Source organism: Coregonus lavaretus (genome assembly GCF_964263955.1).
Source record: "Coregonus lavaretus genome assembly, chromosome: 26".
Classification (NCBI taxonomy): domain Eukaryota; kingdom Metazoa; phylum Chordata; class Actinopteri; order Salmoniformes; family Salmonidae; genus Coregonus; species Coregonus lavaretus.
In genome coordinates, this window is record NC_140013.1 from 19,498,213 (window position 1) to 19,518,915 (window position 20,703).

Sequence of the window (20,703 nt, forward strand, 5' to 3'; positions counted from 1 at the left end):
TAATCTCAGTGCTGCACGGCAGCCCTGCCCGTTGCGTGTCTAGCAGTGTGTGTTTACTGCCAGACTCTCCTCGCTGCGGCCTTCTGCTGTGGAAAAAGTTGTTAAACTGCGGCCAGATAGCTGGATCGTCACTTACAGCGGTGGTGGTTGTTACAGCAGTGTTGGTGGTGGTAGGGTTTAGCGCTCAGGTAGGCAGGCCTACGCAATGCACTGGGGTAACTTCGTTAACTCTGATTCATCTCTCACACGACATCTCTTCACACTTCCCTGTTAATACTGTTTTAAATGTGCTGGTGCCTGATTATAGGTTGAACCTTATGAGACTCTCTCACAGACCCAACCACATGCAAGCTGGGAATGTGGTACCAATGGCCTTCTGACATCACACCATGTGTTTACAGCACAGCTGGCAACTACACGATTGCTCTCGTGAGAAAACAATAACGTATGCCAGTGTTCCCGACCGGGTTTGAACCCGGTCGTCTGTATGCCACAAGGCTGTGTTATCCAGCTGAGCTCAAGCTTAGGCATTAGCTTGGGGAGCTAACAAAAGTCTTCAGGTCTCAGACAAGGTGACCTTTTCTTTGAGCTTCCAAACCACTTTCATTACACTAGGAGTTGTATAAATGACCCACCAGTATTACGGTTGAGGCTGAACGTCCCTCCAGCGTTGCCAGTCTCGATGAAGTAGCTGACCCGTCTGTTCTCCCCCTGGTCGGCATCTTGTGCCACGACGTAGAGAACCACGAAGCCCACAGGCTGGTCCTCCATGACGCTAACCGCGGATGACGAGCTAAACACTGGAGCGTTGTCGTTCTCATCTGTCACAAATACCCTCGCCGTCACCGAGCCCCAGCGCCGCTGGCTAACGTTCAGGGCAGAGTCTGTCGCCTGGATGACCAGGATAAGGGAGGAAGTGACCTCATGGTCCAGTTCTTGCGCCAGGGTCAGGACGCCAGTGGAAGGGTCAAGGGCCAGGAGGTCAGGGAGGTCAGAGTACTGGAACATAGTAGAATTAAATATAACTTTACTAGTCCAGGGTACTGGAACAGATTAAAATAGAATATAACGTTTTTAGTCCAAGGTACTGGAACAGAGTAGAATATAATATAACTTTATTAGTCCAGGGTACTGAAACAGAGGAGAATAGAACATAACTTTATTGGTCCATCTGCAGAGATATAAATCATTATTCTGCTCTACTCCCTAAACCGCTAGTTTATAGGGTTAAGTGCCTTGCTCAAGGGCACAATGGCAGGAAATTGTCTATTTGCCAGTGAGTTCATCTCCAACTTTCACAACCAGTCTGGAATTTGAAACAGCAACATTCCTGTTACTGATTTGCTTCTCTAACCTGTGGGTCTTAACCCTAACCTCCTAACCCTACCTGGTGCAGGATGGAGTAGGTCAGCAGGCTGTTGGGCCCTGATCCGTCCTGGTCCGAGGCCTGGAAGGTGTAGATGGACGCCCCAGGCTCCATGTTCTCAGGTATCACCACTGTAACGGGGTCCTCCGGGAAGCGGGGCGCGTGGTCGTTGCTGTCCTCCACCTCGATGTCCAGCTGCAACAGGTGGCTACTGGGTAACGTCGTGGAGAAGTCGTCCACCTCTATCTGTAGTGTGTAGCGGGCGGAGCGCTCGTAGTCCAGCTCCCTCGCCAGGTACACGTCACCTGTCTGACGGTCCACCATGAACGTTCCGTCTCGGTCTGACCCGCCCACCACCGTGTAGGTCACTTGACCAGCCTCAGGGAGCTCGAAGCCATCATGTGACCTCACAGAGCCAATCACAGAGCCCGGTTTGGCCTCCTCGACGGAGTTGAAGGATATGGAGAGGGAGTTGGCTTTGGAAGGAGCTCTGCTCGCACTCAGGACCTGTGGACAGACAGATAGGGATTTGGTAAGCATATATCCTCAATACACCACTCAGGACCTATGGACAGACAGATAGGGATATGGTAAGCATACTGTATATCATCAATATATTGGTGTTAAAGTTTTGTAGCTAGCTAACTTCATCACCAGGCACAATTGCGTGAGCCGGCTGGAGGACGAAATTAGTAGCTAGCTAATCAATGTTTCTTATAACTGGGATCTTCAAACAATCTATTAACTGTTGAGGGACATTATTAGCTATTATGAATATCCTGACAGTTAATGATAATCCATTTAGCAAGATAGCTGAACATCAACACTCAGCAGACTCACACTACAGTGCATTCGGAAAGTATTCAGACCCCTTCACTTTTTCCACATTTTGTTACGTTGCAGCCTTATTCTAAAATGGATTAAATCGTTTTTCCCCCCACATCAATCTACACACAATAACCCATAATGACAAAGCAAAAACAGGTTTTTAGAAATGTTGCAAAATAAAATACAAAATAAATGGAAAATTCACATTTACATATGTATTCAGACCCTTTACTCAGAATGTTGTTGAAGCACCTTTGGAAGCCATTACAGCCTTGATTCTTCTTAGGTATGACGCTACAAGCTTGGCACACTTGTATTTTGGGAGTTTCTCCCATTCTTCTCTGCAGATCCTCTCAAGCTCTGTCAGGTTGGATGGGGAGCGACGCTGCATAGCTATTTTCAGGTCTCTCCAGAGATGTTCGATCAGGTTCAAGTCCGGGCTCTGGCTGGGCCACTCAAGGACATTCAGAGACTTGTCCCAATGCCACTCCTGCGTTATCTTGGCTGTGTGCTTACGGTCATTGTCCTGTTGAAAGGTGAACATTCGCCCCAGTCTGAGGTCCTAAGCACTCTGGAGCAGGTTTTCATCAAGGATCTCTCTCTTTGCTCCGTTCATCTTTCCCTCCATCCTGACTAGTCTCCCAGTCCCTGCCACTGAAAAACATCCCCACAGCATGATGCTGCCACCACCATGCTTCACCGTAGGGATGGTACCAGGTGTCCTCCAGACGTGCTGGCATTCAGGCCAAAGAGTTCAATCTCGGTTTCATCAGACCAGAGAATCTTGTTTCTCATGGTCTGAGAGTCCTTTAGGTGCCTTTTGGCAAACTCCAAGAGGGCTGTCATGTGCCTTTTACTGAGGAGTGGCTTCCGTCTAGCCACTCTACCATAAAGGCCTGATTGGTGGAGCGCTGCAGAGATGGTTGTCCTTCTGGAAGGTTCTCCCATCTTCACAGAGGAACTCTAAAGCTCTGTCAGAGTGACCATCGGGTTCTTGGTCACCTCCCTGACCAAGGCCCTTCTCCCCCGATTGCTCCGTTTGGCCAGGCGGCCAGCTCTAGGAAGAGTCTTGGTGGTTCCAAACTTCTTCCATTTAAGAATGATGGAGGCCACTGTGTGCTTGGGGACCTTCAATGCTGCAGAAATGTTTTGGTACCCTTCCCCAGATCTGTGCCTCGACACAATCCTGTCTCTGAGCTCTACGGACAATTCCTTGGACCTCATGGCTTGGTTTTTGCTCTGACATGCACTGTCAACTGTGGGACCTTATACAGACAGGTGTGTGCCTTTCCAAATCATATACAATCAATTGAATTTACCACAGGTGGACTCCAATCAAGTTGTAGAAACATCTCAAGGATGATCAATGGAAACAGGACGCACCTGAGCTCTGAATACTTATATAAACAAGGTAATCATTTTGTTTTGTTTTTTGTATGAACATTTCTAAAAACCTGTTTTCGCTTTGTCATTATGGGGTATTGTGTGTAAATCGCTGAGGATAAAAAAAATGTAATCTATTTTTGAATAAGGCTGTAACATAACAAAATGTGGAAAGATTCAAGGGGTCTGAATACTTTCTGAATGCACTGTATGTGCCTAATAATGACCATTATACATGCCTGGTGGCAGTTGGAGCTACATTTTCCAATACAACGCTAAAGAATCAAAATATTCAATGGGACGCTGTGAACCAGAAACAGATTTCAACCCTCCAACTCTATTTCCTCATTAGGAATCAAATAAACTGAACGTTTTAAGAGTTTTTTACAAACTCCAACAACGTGCCTGCTAGCGCTAATCACGTTTAAACAGATAGGCATGTGACTGCCAGGAAAAATAATAAGGGATAAAAGTAATAATAATCAGAAAAGGAAATTGTAGTGAGCTTTCAGATCTCGCTGCAGTGGGCTGGGCTCGGTCGTCTACAGTACTGAGTTTTTACACCTCCCTTGATGACCAATCAGAAGAACATGAAAGACCGCAGCTTTGACGCATCGCTCCCTTTGTATGGAAACAGGCACCAGAAGTTACACATATGACACATTGTTCTAATAAGCCTGTTTTTCAATTCAGCTCTAAGCAGGGGATGGAGTCACAGGGTTTAAATATCTGAGCGAGAGAGAGAGAGAGAGAGAGAGAGAGAGAGAGGAAGAGAGAGGAAGAGGAAGGAAAATTGTTTTGTGCGCTTATCAATTTTTCTCCTCAACAAATCCTTGTTAATGCTTAATTCATTACAGCCTACAATACCTTGATAAACCACAGTTACACTATACAGCACCACTATGTTGGCAGTCACTAACAACCCATTGCTCTTTATGAAACATAATATGACAATCTGTGAATTAACTCCACATTAGACAGCAAATCGAACGTCAACAAGCGTTAAAATTAGTGAGATCATATCCTGTCCCTACTGCTGTACTTGTCTTGGACGGTGCGAGGGTCTGAAATGATGACGTGATAGAAACGCGTCAACAGACAAGAACAACACAGCCCTGTTTAATCCTATTACACACTAATTATTACTCACATTCCTTACGTCAAAAGAACAGGAGAAATGAGTGAAGGAAAACATTTACGAAAATAGTAACCCAGAGAAGCTGTTTTACTGCAGCCATTACAAGGCCCTTCTATTTTCCTGGAACCTTAAAATTCTGGGCCTGCGTTCCAAATGGCACCCTATTCCCTACATAGGGCACTGGTCAAAATAAGTGCACCATATAGGGAATAGGGTGTCATTTGGGACGCACATGGATTTACAGCTACAGAGTTCCTTCCATTGTGCTGGCCTGGCTGGTCATTATTTAGTTGTATATCAAATATTAATTAAATTAACTTGAATTGTGTATTTTATGTGGGTGTCTATCCCAGGTGGTGTCGTATTGAAGCGGGGCTACTGTATTAAAAGTGTTGAAGTCATTCAGTATACTCTTGATCAGAGGAACCACAGCTGGTGATCATCATGGGCCAGATGGGAGCACTTGAGTCATACCTAGTTTTCCATCTCTTACTCAAAGAAAAATTCCCCTTTTGAAAAGTCACATAGGAGGAGAAGGGAAGGAGGGAAGGTTGTCAGAACTCAGCCTGACATGTCTATTTGGAACAACTTTGTTGTGAGGAGCCAGACTTCTACAGCAAGCTTGACTTAGTACTTCTCCCAGTACTTTAGTTTAATGTGGGATATTTGATAGGTAGGTGTTGATCTAGTAGTTTTCTGACCTTTAGTATTAGGATACAGCTAGATCTGTGAGAAGGAATGTGGTAGGGGATAGGAGATAGGGTATATGACGTAAGAGATAGCAGTCTGAGGCAGGGCTCTCACCTGTATGTGTAGTGTACAGGTAGTGCTACGAGAGGGAAGGAGGTAGGGGCTAGGGGTTAGGGGGTAGGGCTCTCACCTGTATGTGTAGTATACAGGTAGCGCTGTGAGATGGCTGGCCTTGGTCAGTGGCGGTCACAGTGAAGCTGTACTCAGCTCTGTCAGAGTGACTCAGAGGAGAGGAGGAACGCAGTTCACCTGTAGAAGGGTTCAGAGAGAAACGCTCTGCTCTGGGACCTGTAGAGGAGGGAGGGAGGGAGGGAGGGAGGGAGAAAAAGAGAGAGGGAGAAAAAGAGAGAGAGAGAGAAAAAGAGAGAGAGAGAGAAAAAAGAGAGAGAGAAAAAAGAGAGAGAGAGAGAGAGAGAGAGAGAGAGAGAGAGAGAGAGAGAGAGAGAGAGAGAGTGAGTGAGCGAGCGAGAAGTCTAGCTATAAATTGTTTCACAGAGTATTTTTGGAAACAATGCCAGAAGAAAACAATGCATTCCTCACATAATCGCTCAACGGCAGAAAATAGCATATAAAAAATTACTTTTCAATCATTAACTCACACACAATCCCTCCCTCCCTCCCTCTCTTCCTCTCTCTCTCTCTCCCTCCTTCCATCCCTCTCTCACCTGACATGGAGTAGTACACAGTGCCGTTCTCTCCCTCATCAGGGTCCTTGGCCTGTACTTTCCCCAGCAGTAGACCTGACACCTGGCCCTCTGTCACCTACAGAAAGAAACCAAAAGGTAAAACGGTGACTTCGTTTTTTTCTCAACGTTGACCACTAACATATCATGTAAGATCCCATGCCCTGAGGGCCCAGGTCAAAAGTAGCATATAATATAGGGAATAGGGTGCCATTTGGGATGCAGCCTCAGTATTACCTGCATGGTGAGTCCTCTGCCAGGCTGGCTGTGTCTGAAGGAGGGAGTGTTGTCATTCTCATCCAGGATGGTGATGAAGGCTGTCCCTGTAGCGCTGCGTGGGGGAGTACCGCCATCCTGAACCACCAACAACACCTGGTAACTACTCTGTTGCTCCCTGTCCAGACCTACACGGGTACTGATCTCACCTGGGGGATAGAGGGAGAGGACACGGGGAGGGAGGAGGGAGAGAGAGAGTGAGAGTGAGAGAGATAGGAGGGAGAGGAGTAATGATGAGAAATTAAAGAAAGAGCCAGTAGTCTTTGATCACACACAAACACACACACACACACACACACACACACACACACACACACACACACACACACGCACAAACACACACACACACACATACACGCACGCACACACTCAGACACACACTATCACACACACAAAGGCATGGCAGTAACCTGAACAGCTGCAGTGGAGGTTAGAATTATCAGCCCCTGGCGAGCGGCTACACACAGTCACAGCAGGCCAATTAGGGCCCAGCAGGACCCTCAACACAGCAGCTAACCTGATTTACTATCACAGAGAACAGACAGGCCAGGCATCTGCAGTAGGAGAATGAGTGAGGATGAATGGTCATGTAAATTGTGGTGTTGTGTGTCTATTCTGAATGTATAAAGAACTGCAACGCTGCTGGGTTTTTCATGCTCAACAGATTCCTGTGTGTATCAAGAATAGTCCACCACCCAAAGGACATCCAGCCAACTTGACACAACAGTGGGAAGCATTGGAGTCAACATGGGCCAGTATCCCTGTGGAACACTTTCGACACCTTGTAGAGTCCATGCCCCGACGAATTGAGGCTGTTCTGAGGTCAAAAGGGAGGAGGGGGGGTGTAACTCAATATTAGGAAGGTGTTCTTAATGTTTTGTACACTCAGTGTATCTATTTTTTATTCCATTCTTTAACCAGTCTTTGAACTACCTGTGTGTGAGTTGATCTGGAAGTGTCTGTCTGGGTGTAGGAGTCTGTAACTGAGCCTGCCGTTGAGGCCCATGTCGCGGTCCGTAGCCGACACCCGTCCGAACCCTGACCCCGCTGGAAGGTTCTCTCTCACGGCCAGGAAAGCCCTCTCCTGGGTCAGACGGGGTGAGTTGTCATTCTCATCGGTCACCGACACCCTCACCGTGGCACTGCCCGTCTTCTTCAGCTGCCCGTGGCCCCCCGTGGCCAGAACCATCAACATGTACATGTCCTTCACCTGGGTAAAGGTCATGCACGCACATTAAAGGGACATTACATTTTAAACTGAAGTTTGTCAGATGTTTTCAGGCCTCTAAAGAAGTCTAATGTCAAGATGAATAAGATCTACATGATCGATGTCAATCAAAGTGGTTCACAGGAGCATTCAGTGTGCGGGTCTGGACAGGTTATATATCTTCCTGTCACATGTTCTTCACCTCTCTGTCCAGGGCGCTCTTCACAAACAGCCAGCCGCTGTCTACTGCGATGCCAAACCCTGCTGCGTCTCCGTCAGGTCTCAGGTGGTACGTCAGTGGAGAGGAGGAGCCGGAACTCGTGGTGTCCCGGCTCAGAGCTCGCACCTGTAGATGGATGAATTAAGTAGTTAATCAGAAATACATATACAGCCAAAACATCAGAGAACTGACAGTTCTGTTTGATATGTGAGATATTATGTCTATTGTTATATACAGCAAAATGTGTCCAAGACAATGTTCCCCTTTCAACCTGTGGATGAACAGTATACATGTGTAGCAGATATTGGGCCGGTTTCCCGGATACAGATGAAGCCTATTTTGGACAACAAAATGTCTTTCAATGGAAATTCTAATTGTTTTTATTCCAGGGTAGGATTACTGTCGTCTGGGTCTGGGAAACCTGCCCTCATTATCCTTTTCTTATATACAGCAGAATTGTATCCAAGACAGTTTTCCTCTTGGGGACGATAAAGGTTTACACTTTATTTGGATAGTCCCCTGTAGATGATCTACAGATACTCAAACTATCAACAACCAATCAACTGCAACTCTGTTGATACATAACAGCTTGCTGGGGTTACGGTTAGGGATAGTTAGTTGAACAATCTACTGAACATACCTGTAGGAAGCATGTGCCGATCGGCGTGTTCTCCCTCAGCTCCATGCGGTAGGTCAGGGTATCGAACACGGGACCGTGGTGGTTCTCCGCTTGGACGTGCACCACAAGCATCATGGTAGAGCTCAGCTGGGGCGCGCCACCATCTTTAGCTGTCACCGTCAGGTCATAGCGTGGCGTTACGTCGTACGACAGCCCGCCAACCAGCCGGATCTCCCCCGTGCTGCGCTCCATGGAAAAAGTTATTTGACCTCCGCTTGAGGTCGCGGTGGAGGAAAGGTCAAAGGTCATCTGGCCGTTGATACCGGAGTCCCGGTCTTGGGCCTGGACGCGGTAGACTACGGTCCCCATCCCTGTGTTCTCCGGGAGGAGGAGAGACTCAGAAGAGGAGGGCAGGAAGACAGGAGCGTTGTCGTTGATGTCCTGGATGGTGATGTGGACGCGGGTCTGACCGAAGGCAGGGGGGCTGCCGCTACGAGCCTGGAGATCCAGGGTTAGAGAGGGCTGGGCCTCGTGGTCCAGGGGAAGGCTTGTCCGCAGTGCGCCGCTCTCTGGGTCCACAGTGAAGTAGCCAGCAGGGTCTCCAGAGGAGATGGTGTACATGATGTCCTTACTGGGGCCGCCTGGGGACAGACAGGGGAAGTTTCAAGTTTCATGTTTTATTATCCCTTATGTACAGGATACACATGGTATACACCGTCCAATGAAATGCTTACTTGCAGGTTCCTTCTCGACAATGCAACAACAATAAGAAATAATACAAGATAAGAATACGAACATAAAGTAAATGGCTCAGTAGAATAGAATAAACATTTTAGCATAAGTATAATACAGGAAGGAACAATTTATAGTCCAGAATTTACACGTGATTTGGGGAAGGGAGGATTGGGGGGCAAATGTTTCAATTGTGCAGTATTTAGCAATCATAACAAGAGTCTGGTAGTAGCAGTTGTGATGTGTGTGTACAGTAGCATGAATGTATGTGTGTGTGTGTGTGTGTGGGTGAGTGAGTGCATGTGTGTGAATACAGATGCAATTGGGTGTGTGTGTGTGATTTTATTTTATTTGTATGTTTTGAAGCGAGGTGACAAGATCCAGAGCCACTCCAGATGAGTAGACCAGGACCAGACCAGGCAGAGACCACTTCAGTTACAATATACTCCCCCTCAGTCATTTGTCAAGTATTTTACACTATGACAGAGAGCCCTAAATATCCAAACTGATGATTATAAAAACAATGTGCTGGAATGGAATTTGTGATTAATGTGATTTCTAAACGAGGTGTGTACATTGGCTCGCTGCCTATTTGAACAATTGGTACAGGGAGCACAGAGGGAGCACAGACACCCCAGTGAGCCCTTTCAGCACATACTGCCCACACACACACACACACACACACACACACACACACACACCTACATACATAAACACATACATACAGTGAGGGAAAAAAGTATTTGATCCCCTGCTGATTTTGTATGTTTGCCCACTGACAAAGACATGATCAGTCTATCATTTTAATGGTAGGTTTATTTGAACAGTGAGAGACAGAATACATTTAAAAAATCCAGAAAAACGCATGTAAAAAATGTTATAAATTGATTGGCATTTTAATGAGGGAAATAAGTATTTGACCCCCTCTCAATCAGAAAGATTTCTGGCTCCCAGGTGTCTTTTATACAGGTAACGAGCTGAGATTAGGAGCACACTCTTAAAGGGAGTGCTCCTAATCTCAGTTTGTTACCTGTATAAAAGACACCTGTCCACAGAAGCAATCAATCAATCAGATTCCAAACTCTCCACCATGGCCAAGACCAAAGAGCTCTCCAAGGATGTCAGGGACAAGATTGTAGACCTACACAAGGCTTGAATGGGCTACAAGACCATCGCCAAGCAGCTTGGTGAGAAGGTGACAACAGTTGGTGCGATCATTCGCAAATGGAAGAAACACAAAATAACTGTCAATCTCCCTCGGCCTGGGGCTCCATGCAAGATCTCACCTCGTGGAGTTGCAATGATCATGAGAACGGTGAGGAATCATCCCAGAACTACACGGGAGGATCTTGTCAATGATCTCAAGGCAGCTGGGACCATAGTCACCAAGAAAACAATTGGTAACACACTACGCCGTGAAGGACTGAAATCCTGCAGCGCCCGCAAGGTCCCCCTGCTCAATAAAGCACATATACAGGGCCGTTTGAAGTTTGCCAATGAACATCTGAATGATTCAGAGGAGAACTGGTTGAAAGTGTTGTGGTCAGATGAGACCAAAATCGAGCTCTTTGGCATCAACTCAACTCGTCGTGTTTGGAGGAGGAGGAATGCTGCCTATGACCCCAAGAACACCATCCCCACCATCAAACATGGAGGTGGAAACATTATGCTTTGGGGGTGTTTTTCTGCTAAGGGGACAGGACAACTTCACCGCATCAAAGGGACGATGGACGGGGCCATGTACCGTCAAATCTTGGGTGAGAACCTCCTTCCCTCAGCTAGGGCATTGAAAATGAGTCGTGGATGTGTATTCCAACATGACAATGACCCAAAACACACGGCCAAGGCAACAAAGGAGTGGCTCAAGAAGAAGCACATTAAGGTCCTGGAGTGGCCTAGCCAGTCTCCAGACCTTAATCCCATAGAAAATCTGTGGAGGGAGCTGAAGGTTCGAGTTGACAAACGTCAGCCTCGAAACCTTAATGACTTGGAGAAGATCTGCAAAGAGGAGTGGAAAAAAATCCCTCCTGAGATGTGTGCAAACCTGGTGGCCAACTACAAGAAATGTCTGGTTTTGCCACCAAGTACTAAGTCATGTTTTGCAGAGGGGTCAAATACTTATTTCCCTCATTAAAATGCAAATTAATTCATAACATTTTTGACATGCGTTTTTCTGGATTTTGTTGTTGTTATTCTGTCTCTCACTGTTCAAATAAACCTACCATTAAAATTATAGACTGATCATGTCTTTGTCAGTGGGCAAACGTACAAAATTAGCAGGGGATCAAATACTTTTTTCCCTCACTGTACATACACACACACATGCACGTTTTCAAACAGATGTTAGCAGTCGTTAACCAATCAGAAGTTCCAATTCCAAGTCACACCCACCGTTCTTACTGAGGGCCTGTACAACGCCAACCTCAGTCCCGCGCAGTACGTCCTCAGACACAGTGAAGCTGTACTGACTGTGTTCAAACACAGGGGGCGCCACCAGGCCTGCCACCACACTGATGTTGACCCGGGCGTTGACCAGTGCTGCCAGACCCCCTCCATCCTGGGCTGAAACCACCATGGGGATCACCGTGTTGGCCTTGCCATGCAGCGACCGGGACAGGGAGATCACACCTGGTGGAGGAAGGACACAAAACACAGTGGTCAAGGTCAGACACAGCTCAAAATACACACACAGAGACATGAGTACGGACACACACACACACACACACACACTTTTTGTTCATAGTTAAAGGTGTACTACAGTAAAAGCACCCACCTGTGTCTTTGTTGAGGGTGAAGAAGGGGGAGTTGCCCCCGGAGACAGTTTGGTACGTGACCCTCCCGTTCTCTCCAGTGTCGGGGTCAAGGGCCGTAACCTTGACGACAGAGGTGCCAGGTGCACTCTGGGAGCTGAGGCTGATGGCGTAGCTCACAGGGTAGAAGACTGGTCTGTTGTCGTTGATGTCCAGCAGGTCAACCCTGACGTAGGCCACAGAGTTCAGACCGCCCTGCAGGGAAACAGAAAGGAAAATCTATAAATGAATCAAAAAGACAACGCTCACTGCAATGTGTTAAATGTGTCAGTGCCATTCTGTGTTGGTTTGCTGATGTTGGTGATTTTAGTGAAAACATTTACAAAACAAGATTTTCTGGGAAGGTCACCACGTGAAGTGTCCTGGGGTAGGAATTGTTTTGATTTCAATGTGCCTCAGTTAAGGTGAGCACCTTTCCCCCTTTATATTAAAGCCCAGCTGAAGTGAGTTAGGTGTTGGGTTTGCACCACTTCTAAGGACAAAAAGCCCTCTGTTCTACTAGACTTCACATGTTGTTGTATATCAGCAGGACAAAGTGGTAAAAAAGTTGGACCACATTAATGGAGCAAGTTAAAATCAGCAGGAACCCTGTTAAAAACGTCTTACTCTAAAATCTAGTCCTGGCAGGTTGGTGGAGGGATATGGATTGATAGCTTCCCCAGGGAAACAGCAATCTGTCAGGATCTGTGGGGGGTGAGAGGGCTCGCTACCGCTGCTACAGAGCATAGAGCCTGTTTCCCTGGCGGCTCATTCTGAACAGAATTCAGAGCAGGCTTTTCATTTGGCCGGACTTGTGAGAGGGAGGAGGAGGGAGCAGCAGTCCAACTTATTAAATATTGCTGCTGCCGGGCCTCCCGAGTGGCGCAGTGGTCTAAGGCACTGAATCGCAGTGCTTGAGGCGTCACTACAGACCCGGGTTCGATCCCAGGCTGTGTCACAGCCGGCCGTGACTGGGAGACCCATGAGGGGGTGCACAATTGGCCCAGCGTCGTCCGGGTTAGGGGAGGGATTGGCCGGCCGGGATGTCCTTGTCCCATCGCGCTCTAGCGAGTCCTTGTGGTGGCTGGGGCGCCTGCAAGCTGACCTCGTTCGCCAGCTGGATGGTGTTTCCTTTCGACACATTGGTGTGGCTGGCTTCCGGGTTAAGCGAGCAGTGTGTCAAGAAGCAGTGTGGCTTGGCAGGGTCGTGTTTCGGAGGACGCATGGCTCTCGACCTTCGCCTCTCCCGAGTCCGTACGGGAGTTGCAGCGATGGGACAAGACTGTAACTACCAATTGGATATCATGAAAAATTAATAAGATATATATATATATTGCTGCTGCCTGCCTGTCTCCTTGCCTGTCTGTCTGACGTTTGAGGCTTATTTTTCTCTCCCTCTCTTCTCTGATTGTTTTACCATGACTGCAGTGATTTCCTTTCATTTCTACCCTTTTACGTTCAAGTATGATTTGGTGTGTGGTGCTACAGGATGATATCTCAGCACAGCCGTACCAGGAAAACTCATTCACAGCACAGCCCTGCCAGGAAAACTCATTCACAGCACAGCCCTGCCAGGGAGACTCATTCTCAGCACAGCCCTGCCAGGGAAACTCATTCACAGCACAGCCCTGCCAGGGAGACTCATTCACAGCACAACCCTGCCAGGGAAACTCATTCACAGCACAGCCCTGCCAGGGAGACTCATTCACAGCACAGCCCTGCCAGGGAGACTCATTCACAGCACAGCCCTGCCAGGGAAACTCATTCACAGCACAGCCCTGCCAGGGAGACTCATTCACAGCACAACCCTGCCAGGGAAACTCATTCACAGCACAGCCCTGCCAGGGAGACTCATTCACAGCACAGCCCTGCCAGGGAGACTCATTCACAGCACAGCCCTGCCAGAGAAACTTATTTACAGCACAGCCCTGCTAGGGAAACTCATTCACAGCACAGCCCTGCCAGGGAGACTAATTCACAGCACAACCCTGCCAGGGAAACTCATTCACAGCACAGCCCTGCCAGGGAGACTCATTCACAGCACAGCCCTGCCAGGGAGACTCATTCACAGCACAGCCCTGCCAGGGAAACTCATTCACAGCACAGCCCTGCCAGGGAGATTCATTCAAAGCATAGCCCTGCCAGGGAGACTCATTCAGACTCTTTTATTTGGCTGCACTAATGAAAGACTTGCTGCTCTGCCGTGTTCTGCTCTGCCTGGCTGTGGAGCTGCTACCCTCTCTACTAGCTATCCTGGCTCTGTCTCTATAGCTGCGTCTAATAGCCAGGGTTCTGCTAGCTATATGTCTGCTGTGAACCCTGCTGTGAAATGTTGGTTAAAAAGATCCATTCAATTGTTGGAAGCATCAATATTACCAGTGTGCTGGAGTTTTTCTTATTTTAACCCTGCTATGATAAACACTGGGAAAAACACTGCTTTAAGAGATCACTGTCAGGGGTTTAATGTACTCACAAGGAGAGATTAGACTTTGTGCCAAATGTCACTCTATTCCCATAGGGCTCTGGTCAAAAGGAATTTACTATATAGGGAATAGGGTGCAATTTGGGATGTAGACATTGGATGAGGATAAAGAGATAGCCACGAAGTGGGTCTAGAGAGAGAGGAGGGTGGAGAGATATGGAGGGAGGGAGAAGAAAGGAGGAGAGTTAGAAGAGGGCATACACTCACCCCGTCCACTGCTGGACTTGTTAGGGAGAGGTTGATTGGAGGGAGAGATGGTTAGTGGGGGTAAATGGAGGGAAGAGTGCAGAGGGAAGGCAGAGGGAAGGCAGAGGGAAGGCAGAGGGAAGGAGAGATCAGGAGGGTGGAGAGATACAGTAGGAGAGGTGCGGAGACTCACCCCGTCCACGGCGGTGACAGTAAAGTCGTAGCTGGTTGGTCCCTGGTCCCTGTCCAGAGCCACGTTGGTACAGATCTGTCCTGTCTCCTTCCCTACAGAGAACTGGGAGGGGACAGCACTGTTAATGCCTGACCCCAGAGAGTAGCTGATGGAGCCGAAGGAACCACTGTCCGCGTCTGTCGCTGTCACCTGCAGAGGAGGAGATAAAAGAAGAGGATGTATGGGTTAGACAGTTTGTCTTAAGGGGATCTTTCACTGTTACACCTACAGAGAGGAAGACACAAGAATACACCTTAGGAGCTAGACAGATAAGGAAATATTCAGCAACTCTTTGACACTGGATGTTGACTTAAAAAAATACAATTATTCCACTACCATAAACTACTTTTGGACAGCTGAAGCAAGCACACAATTTGTCCTCAGGAAAATTACGATTTCTAGTTAGTCCAATGTATTTTAGTATGTCCCCTGTAGGATCATTTTGGATAGTACCACTAGTATGAACGAGAACCAACACAGTACAGTACAGAACAGCACAGCACAGTACAGCACAGCACAGTACAGGACAGTACAGTACAGTACAGGACAGGACAGTACAGGACAGGACAGTACAGGACAGTACAGTACAGGACAGTACAGCACAGCACAGTACAGCACAGTACATGACAGTACAGGACAGTACAGCACAATACATGACAGGACAGGACAGGACAGGACAGCACAGTACAGGACAGTACAGGACAGTACAGAACAGCACAGCACAGCACAGTACATGACAGTACAGTACAGGACAGTACAGGACAGTACAGCACAGTACATGACAGTACAGGACAGTACAGGACAGTACATGACAGTACAGGACAGTACAGGACAGTACAGGACAATACAGGACAGCACAGCACAGTAGATGACAGTACAGGACAGTACAGCACAGTACAGGACAGTACAGGACAGCACAGGACAGCACAGGACAGCACAGTCTTTACTTCTCATCTGTGTTGTTTATCTGAGTTAGAGCACAAGCCAAACCCCCTCCTCTGGTAGAGCGAGGCACTGGGGGGAAGGAAGGAGGAGAGGAGGGAGAGGAGAACGGGAGAGGGGAGGAGAGGATGACTTCCCCAGCCCTGCCTGCGTTTAGCTGGGAGAGATGCCAGCAGTAGAGACAGCCAGGCTGGTCCAGGAGTGGCGTGGCGTCTGTCTGAACAGCCCAGTGACAGGGAGGGAGGGGGGGATTGGGAGGGAGGGCTGGGGAGCAGCAGGGTACCCCCCACAGCATGCCTCACTGCCTCCCTGCCTCACCACATTATAACGTTCTACCCCTCAACGTCTGGTTTTAATACACCTCACATCTACAGTACAGAGAGAGCTGAGAGCTGGGGCTGGTGGGTTCATAACAGACAGCCTCCACTCAGTTCAGCCCAACTCCCCACCCAGCCAGCCACCAGCCAGCTGAGGAGAGGAGACTGTAGCAGCTCCCTGGATTACACTAACCAAACAAGCCAATCAGAGACCCTCCTGGGTACTGGCAGGGTAATCGTTTGCAAGTGTTGGCTTGGAATCGCAGCTAGAAAGAGATTACAGATGGAGTTAAGCCTCACAAGTTGATTAGAGTTCTCTCTTTCCTTCCATCTCTTCAAAAAAGGGGGGATCTCTCTGGGAAGGAAAGGATAAGTTGATGAAATGAAATAGAGTCTCCAATGTGTACTACTATTGCAGTATGGCTGCTTTATGTCTAAGAGGGCAGCTAGGAGAGAGCTATGAGAGACTGGGCCAAGGAAAATACAGCCAGCCATGCTTATCAAAAGCACACACTTCCCTGTCCTGGACTGGCCCTGGCTCCTGTGAGTGTATGAGGATGGAAACCATTCATTAGAAGTGATGATGATTCTCAGCTGAAACAGGATCTCTGTTCTGTATGTATCCTGTAGCACATGGTGGTCAGGGGACTCAGTGCAGAGCTGTGTGTGTGTGTATATTTGTGCATGCGCACATGCGTGTGTGTGTTTGTGTGTATGTGTGTGTTTGTGTTTGGCCTATGGACAGCCAAAGGATGGTGAGAGAGCCAGCGAGAGAGCCTGTGATGTTGGCAGAGAGAGAGACACACAACAAAGAGATGGATATTAAACCCCGGGAGGGCACAGAGACCAGGAACTTGTTGAGGAGAGGAGAGGAGAGCTGCTCTGTTCAAACACAGCAGCCCTCTAGGCCTGTAGCTTTACTTCAATATTATATTATCTGGCAGGGGGCAAGTTATTAATAACTACTGCACTGCTGCTCTTGTTCTCACCACAGTAGCATGACAGAATCTGGACAGGTTAAACACTGAGAGCTAGTCGTGGCATACTGTAGGAGACGGCTTGATTGTGTGTGTGTGTGTGTGTGTGTGTGTGTGTGTGTGTGTGTGTGTGTGTGTGTGTGTGTGTGTGTGTGTGTGTGTGTGTGTGTGTGTGTGTGTGTGTGTGTGTGTGTGTGTGTGTGTGAGTGAGTGAGTGAGTGAGTGAGTGAGTGAGTGAGTGAGTGAGTGAGTGAGTGAGTGAGTGAGTGAGTGAGTGAGTGAGTGAGTGAGTGAGTGAGTGAGTGAGTGAGTGAGTGAGAAAGAGAGAGAGAGAGAGAGAGAGAGAGCGCTATATGAGGAGACCCAAACGTCACTTTCCATTTCAGTCACAACCTGGCATGGAGGAATGTTTATTTTCCTAGCCCATACCACCGTCATAAAAAATGGCACCTGTACAATACTCACATTAAATATTTATGATATGAGGGCTGACAAATGAACTGGTAGAATGCACCTGGGATTTACAGTGGAGGGGAAAGAATGGAACTATGAATTCAGAGGTAGAGGCTATAGAGTTCACTACTTTCATATGAACACAATTGTGACTCGTTTCAGGAAACTAGGTGTACTTCGCGCGTCACTACTTCACAGGAGAGCCATTTGAAAGTAAACTTTTTTTTTTTAATCCAAATGCGTTTTTGGGCAGAAATGCCTTTTGGAACGTGAACTTTCATGTGCCTTAATAACAAACTTGTATGTCATCTGTAAATACGAATCAAATTGTTAAATTACGAGCCTAGTTGGTTTATCCAAGGAAAAAGACAGCAACCTTCCCGCTAGCCATGATTGGCTGAGATAATGAGTGGGCTGGACATGCCGAGAGATGAGTTCGGATTGGTCTGCCATGTAGAACGCCTCTGTCTATAACATGAGCTGGTAAGTATGTGTAGGTAATCCTTTCTAACACTGCTTTTTTTAAAGATATCACGCAGTAGAACTGCATAAAGTGGACCGAGTTTTGAAATCAGTGGAATTAGAGTATGATAGCTAAGGAGATGGAGAAAATTCTGGCGTTTGACTGCAAATATACAGACGCAGTTGAAAAGAGAACACACAGAAGGCTGTTGTATAAAACACCTATCTCGGGATTACATCTTCAAACTAAGGGCAACCATGGCATCCGTGACAGAGAGGGAGAAGCGTCCATCCATGTATATGGGTAAGATAGTCTAGCTAGCTACATTTTCAGATATCACACGTTTCTAATTGAGTCAGAAAGTCGTTTTCATTTCAAGTGAAAGTGTACTGTTAGCTAGCTAGTTAACGTTAGCTGGCTGGCTCGCTAGCTAACCTTACGTGTATGATCTGTGTAGTAATATTATTCATATCTCAGAGCCATTTGCATTGCTAGTTATAGCCTAATGTTAGCTAGCTAACATTGAACCTGGTTGGTTAGCTACCTGCAGATTCATGCAGGGTAGTAATGTTATGAGTTGGGATTATGGTTCATTGTTTAGCTAGCTAGCTACATGCCTAAACAAAAGACTCCACTATACAAGTAACCATTTCAATAGAATGTTCATGATGTCACTGCGACAACTGTCGATAGACGTAGCTGGTAAATTCGCTCTGGCTATCTACTCCGATTTCAGAGCACTCTCATCTGAGTGTGCCAGAGCGCAGAATAACTGACGAATTTACGAACGCTCAACACCCGTTGAATATGGCCGGAGTCAATAAACGTTGGCAAAAAAGCATAATTAAATTGTTGCCTACAGCACAGTTGCAGTCACCAACGCTCTAGATAACATAAAACAGCCTAACCAGCTCTGCTAGGGTGAGTAAAATGTTCAGAGTGAGCTGTTCTCTCAATTGTATCTGGAAGTAGCTAGCAAGCTAGCCAACGTTAGCCAGTTAGCTTGGGTGCTTGACTGCTGTTGTTAGGTCAGAACGCTCAGATCAACCCTACTCCTCAGCCAGAGAGTCCAGTGTGCGCTCTGAACGCTCCGAGACCGAAACACTCTGAATTTACGAACGGACAATATGACAACGCTCTGAGTTTACGAATGCCCACACTCTGGCACTCCAGATTAAATTTACGAACATAAATAGTAGTATAAATCAGCCTTTAGTCTTGAAATCTTTGGTTGTCTAGTACATGGCCTCACATGTGAATCCTTAAAGAGATGGGTGGGGCTAAAGCTTAAGAGGGTGTGAATGATGCTGAATGGGTATAGACAAAGAAGAGCTCTCCAGTAGGTGTACCAAAACATTCAAGGACCATTTATCAACTTTCAAAGCAGTATTACTTTCCCATTGTTCCTCAACTGTAGTGTATGATATACCATTTTCTCTACTTTTATCCAATATAAAAAACACAATTTCAAATGTTGCTACATAAGACCGAATCGAGCCGGTCGGTCACAATGACAGTACAGCAGCAATACTGAAGCTGGAGGGAAAACATACTCTCCTGTAGGATAGCCTTAAAAAGTGTGTCAGACACAGAATCCATGAAGGGCTCCTAACCCAAACTGTGAAGCGAGAAGTGTTAGCCTGTGGCTGCAGAGCCTGGATGAGAAAAACCTATGGCCCCAAGAAAACACATGCAAAGCAGAGCAAGGAGAATAATGTCTCTTCAAGTAGAGAGATGGATAGGGTGACCGGGGATATATACAGTGGGGAGAACAAGTATTTGATACACTGCCGATTTTGCAGGTTTTCCTCTTACAAAGCATGTAGAGGTCTGTAATTTTTATCATAGGTACACTTCAACTGTGAGAGACGGAATCAAAAATGTTTTCCAGAAAATCACATTGTATGATTTTTAAGTAATTAATTTGCATTTTATTGCATGACATAAGTATTTAATACATCAGAAAAGCAGAACTTAATATTTGGTACAGAAATCTTTGTTTGCAATTACAGAGATCATACGTTTCCTGTAGGTCTTGACCAGGTTTGCACACACTGCAGCAGGGATTTTGGCCCACTCCTCCATACAGACCTTCTCCAGATCCTTCAGGTTTCGGAGCTGTCGCTGGGCAATACGGACTTTCAGCTCCTTCCAAAGATTTTCTATTGGGTTCAGGTCTGGAGACTGGCTAGGCCACTCCAGGACCTTGAGATGCTTCTTACGGAGCCACTTCTTAGTTGCCCTGGCTGTGTGTTTCAGGTCGTTGTCATGCTGGAAGACCCAGCCACGACCCATTTTCAATGCTCTTACTGAGGGAAGGAGGTTGTTGGCCAAGATTTCGCGATACATGGCCCCATCCATCCTCCCCTCAATACGGTGCAGTCGTCCTGTCCCCTTTGCAGAAAAGCATCCCCAAAGAATGATGTTCCCACCTCCATGCTTCACGGTTGGGATGGTGTTCTTGGGGTTGTACTCATCCTTCTTCTTCCTCCAAACACGGCGAGTGGAGTTTAGACCAAAAAGCTATATTTTTGTCTCATCAGACCACATGACCTTCTCCCATTCCTCCTCTGGATCATCCAGATGGTCATTGGCAAACTTCCGACGGGCCTGGACATGAGCTGGCTTGAGCAGGGGGACCTTGCGTGCGCTGCAGGATT

At 47.2% G+C, this 20,703-nt stretch overlaps 1 protein-coding gene across 1 annotated transcript in view; it reads right to left on the reverse strand.

The window, feature by feature from the left end:
- LOC311101761 (protocadherin-16-like) overlaps positions 1-20,703 on the reverse strand; it is a gene marked incomplete at its 5' end in the record, with an annotated part of 137,392 nt that overhangs the window by 20,578 nt on the left and 96,111 nt on the right. The window contains 11 exons of the mRNA XM_084142944.1: positions 636-999; positions 1,388-1,873; positions 5,596-5,753; positions 6,131-6,227; positions 6,386-6,573; positions 7,358-7,634; positions 7,834-7,977; positions 8,492-9,111; positions 11,594-11,830; positions 11,976-12,207; positions 14,853-15,041. Coding sequence (XP_083999070.1) covers positions 636-999; positions 1,388-1,873; positions 5,596-5,753; positions 6,131-6,227; positions 6,386-6,573; positions 7,358-7,634; positions 7,834-7,977; positions 8,492-9,111; positions 11,594-11,830; positions 11,976-12,207; positions 14,853-15,041 — 2,992 coding nt within the window. The remainder of the gene's footprint in view (positions 1-635; positions 1,000-1,387; positions 1,874-5,595; positions 5,754-6,130; positions 6,228-6,385; positions 6,574-7,357; positions 7,635-7,833; positions 7,978-8,491; positions 9,112-11,593; positions 11,831-11,975; positions 12,208-14,852; positions 15,042-20,703) is intronic.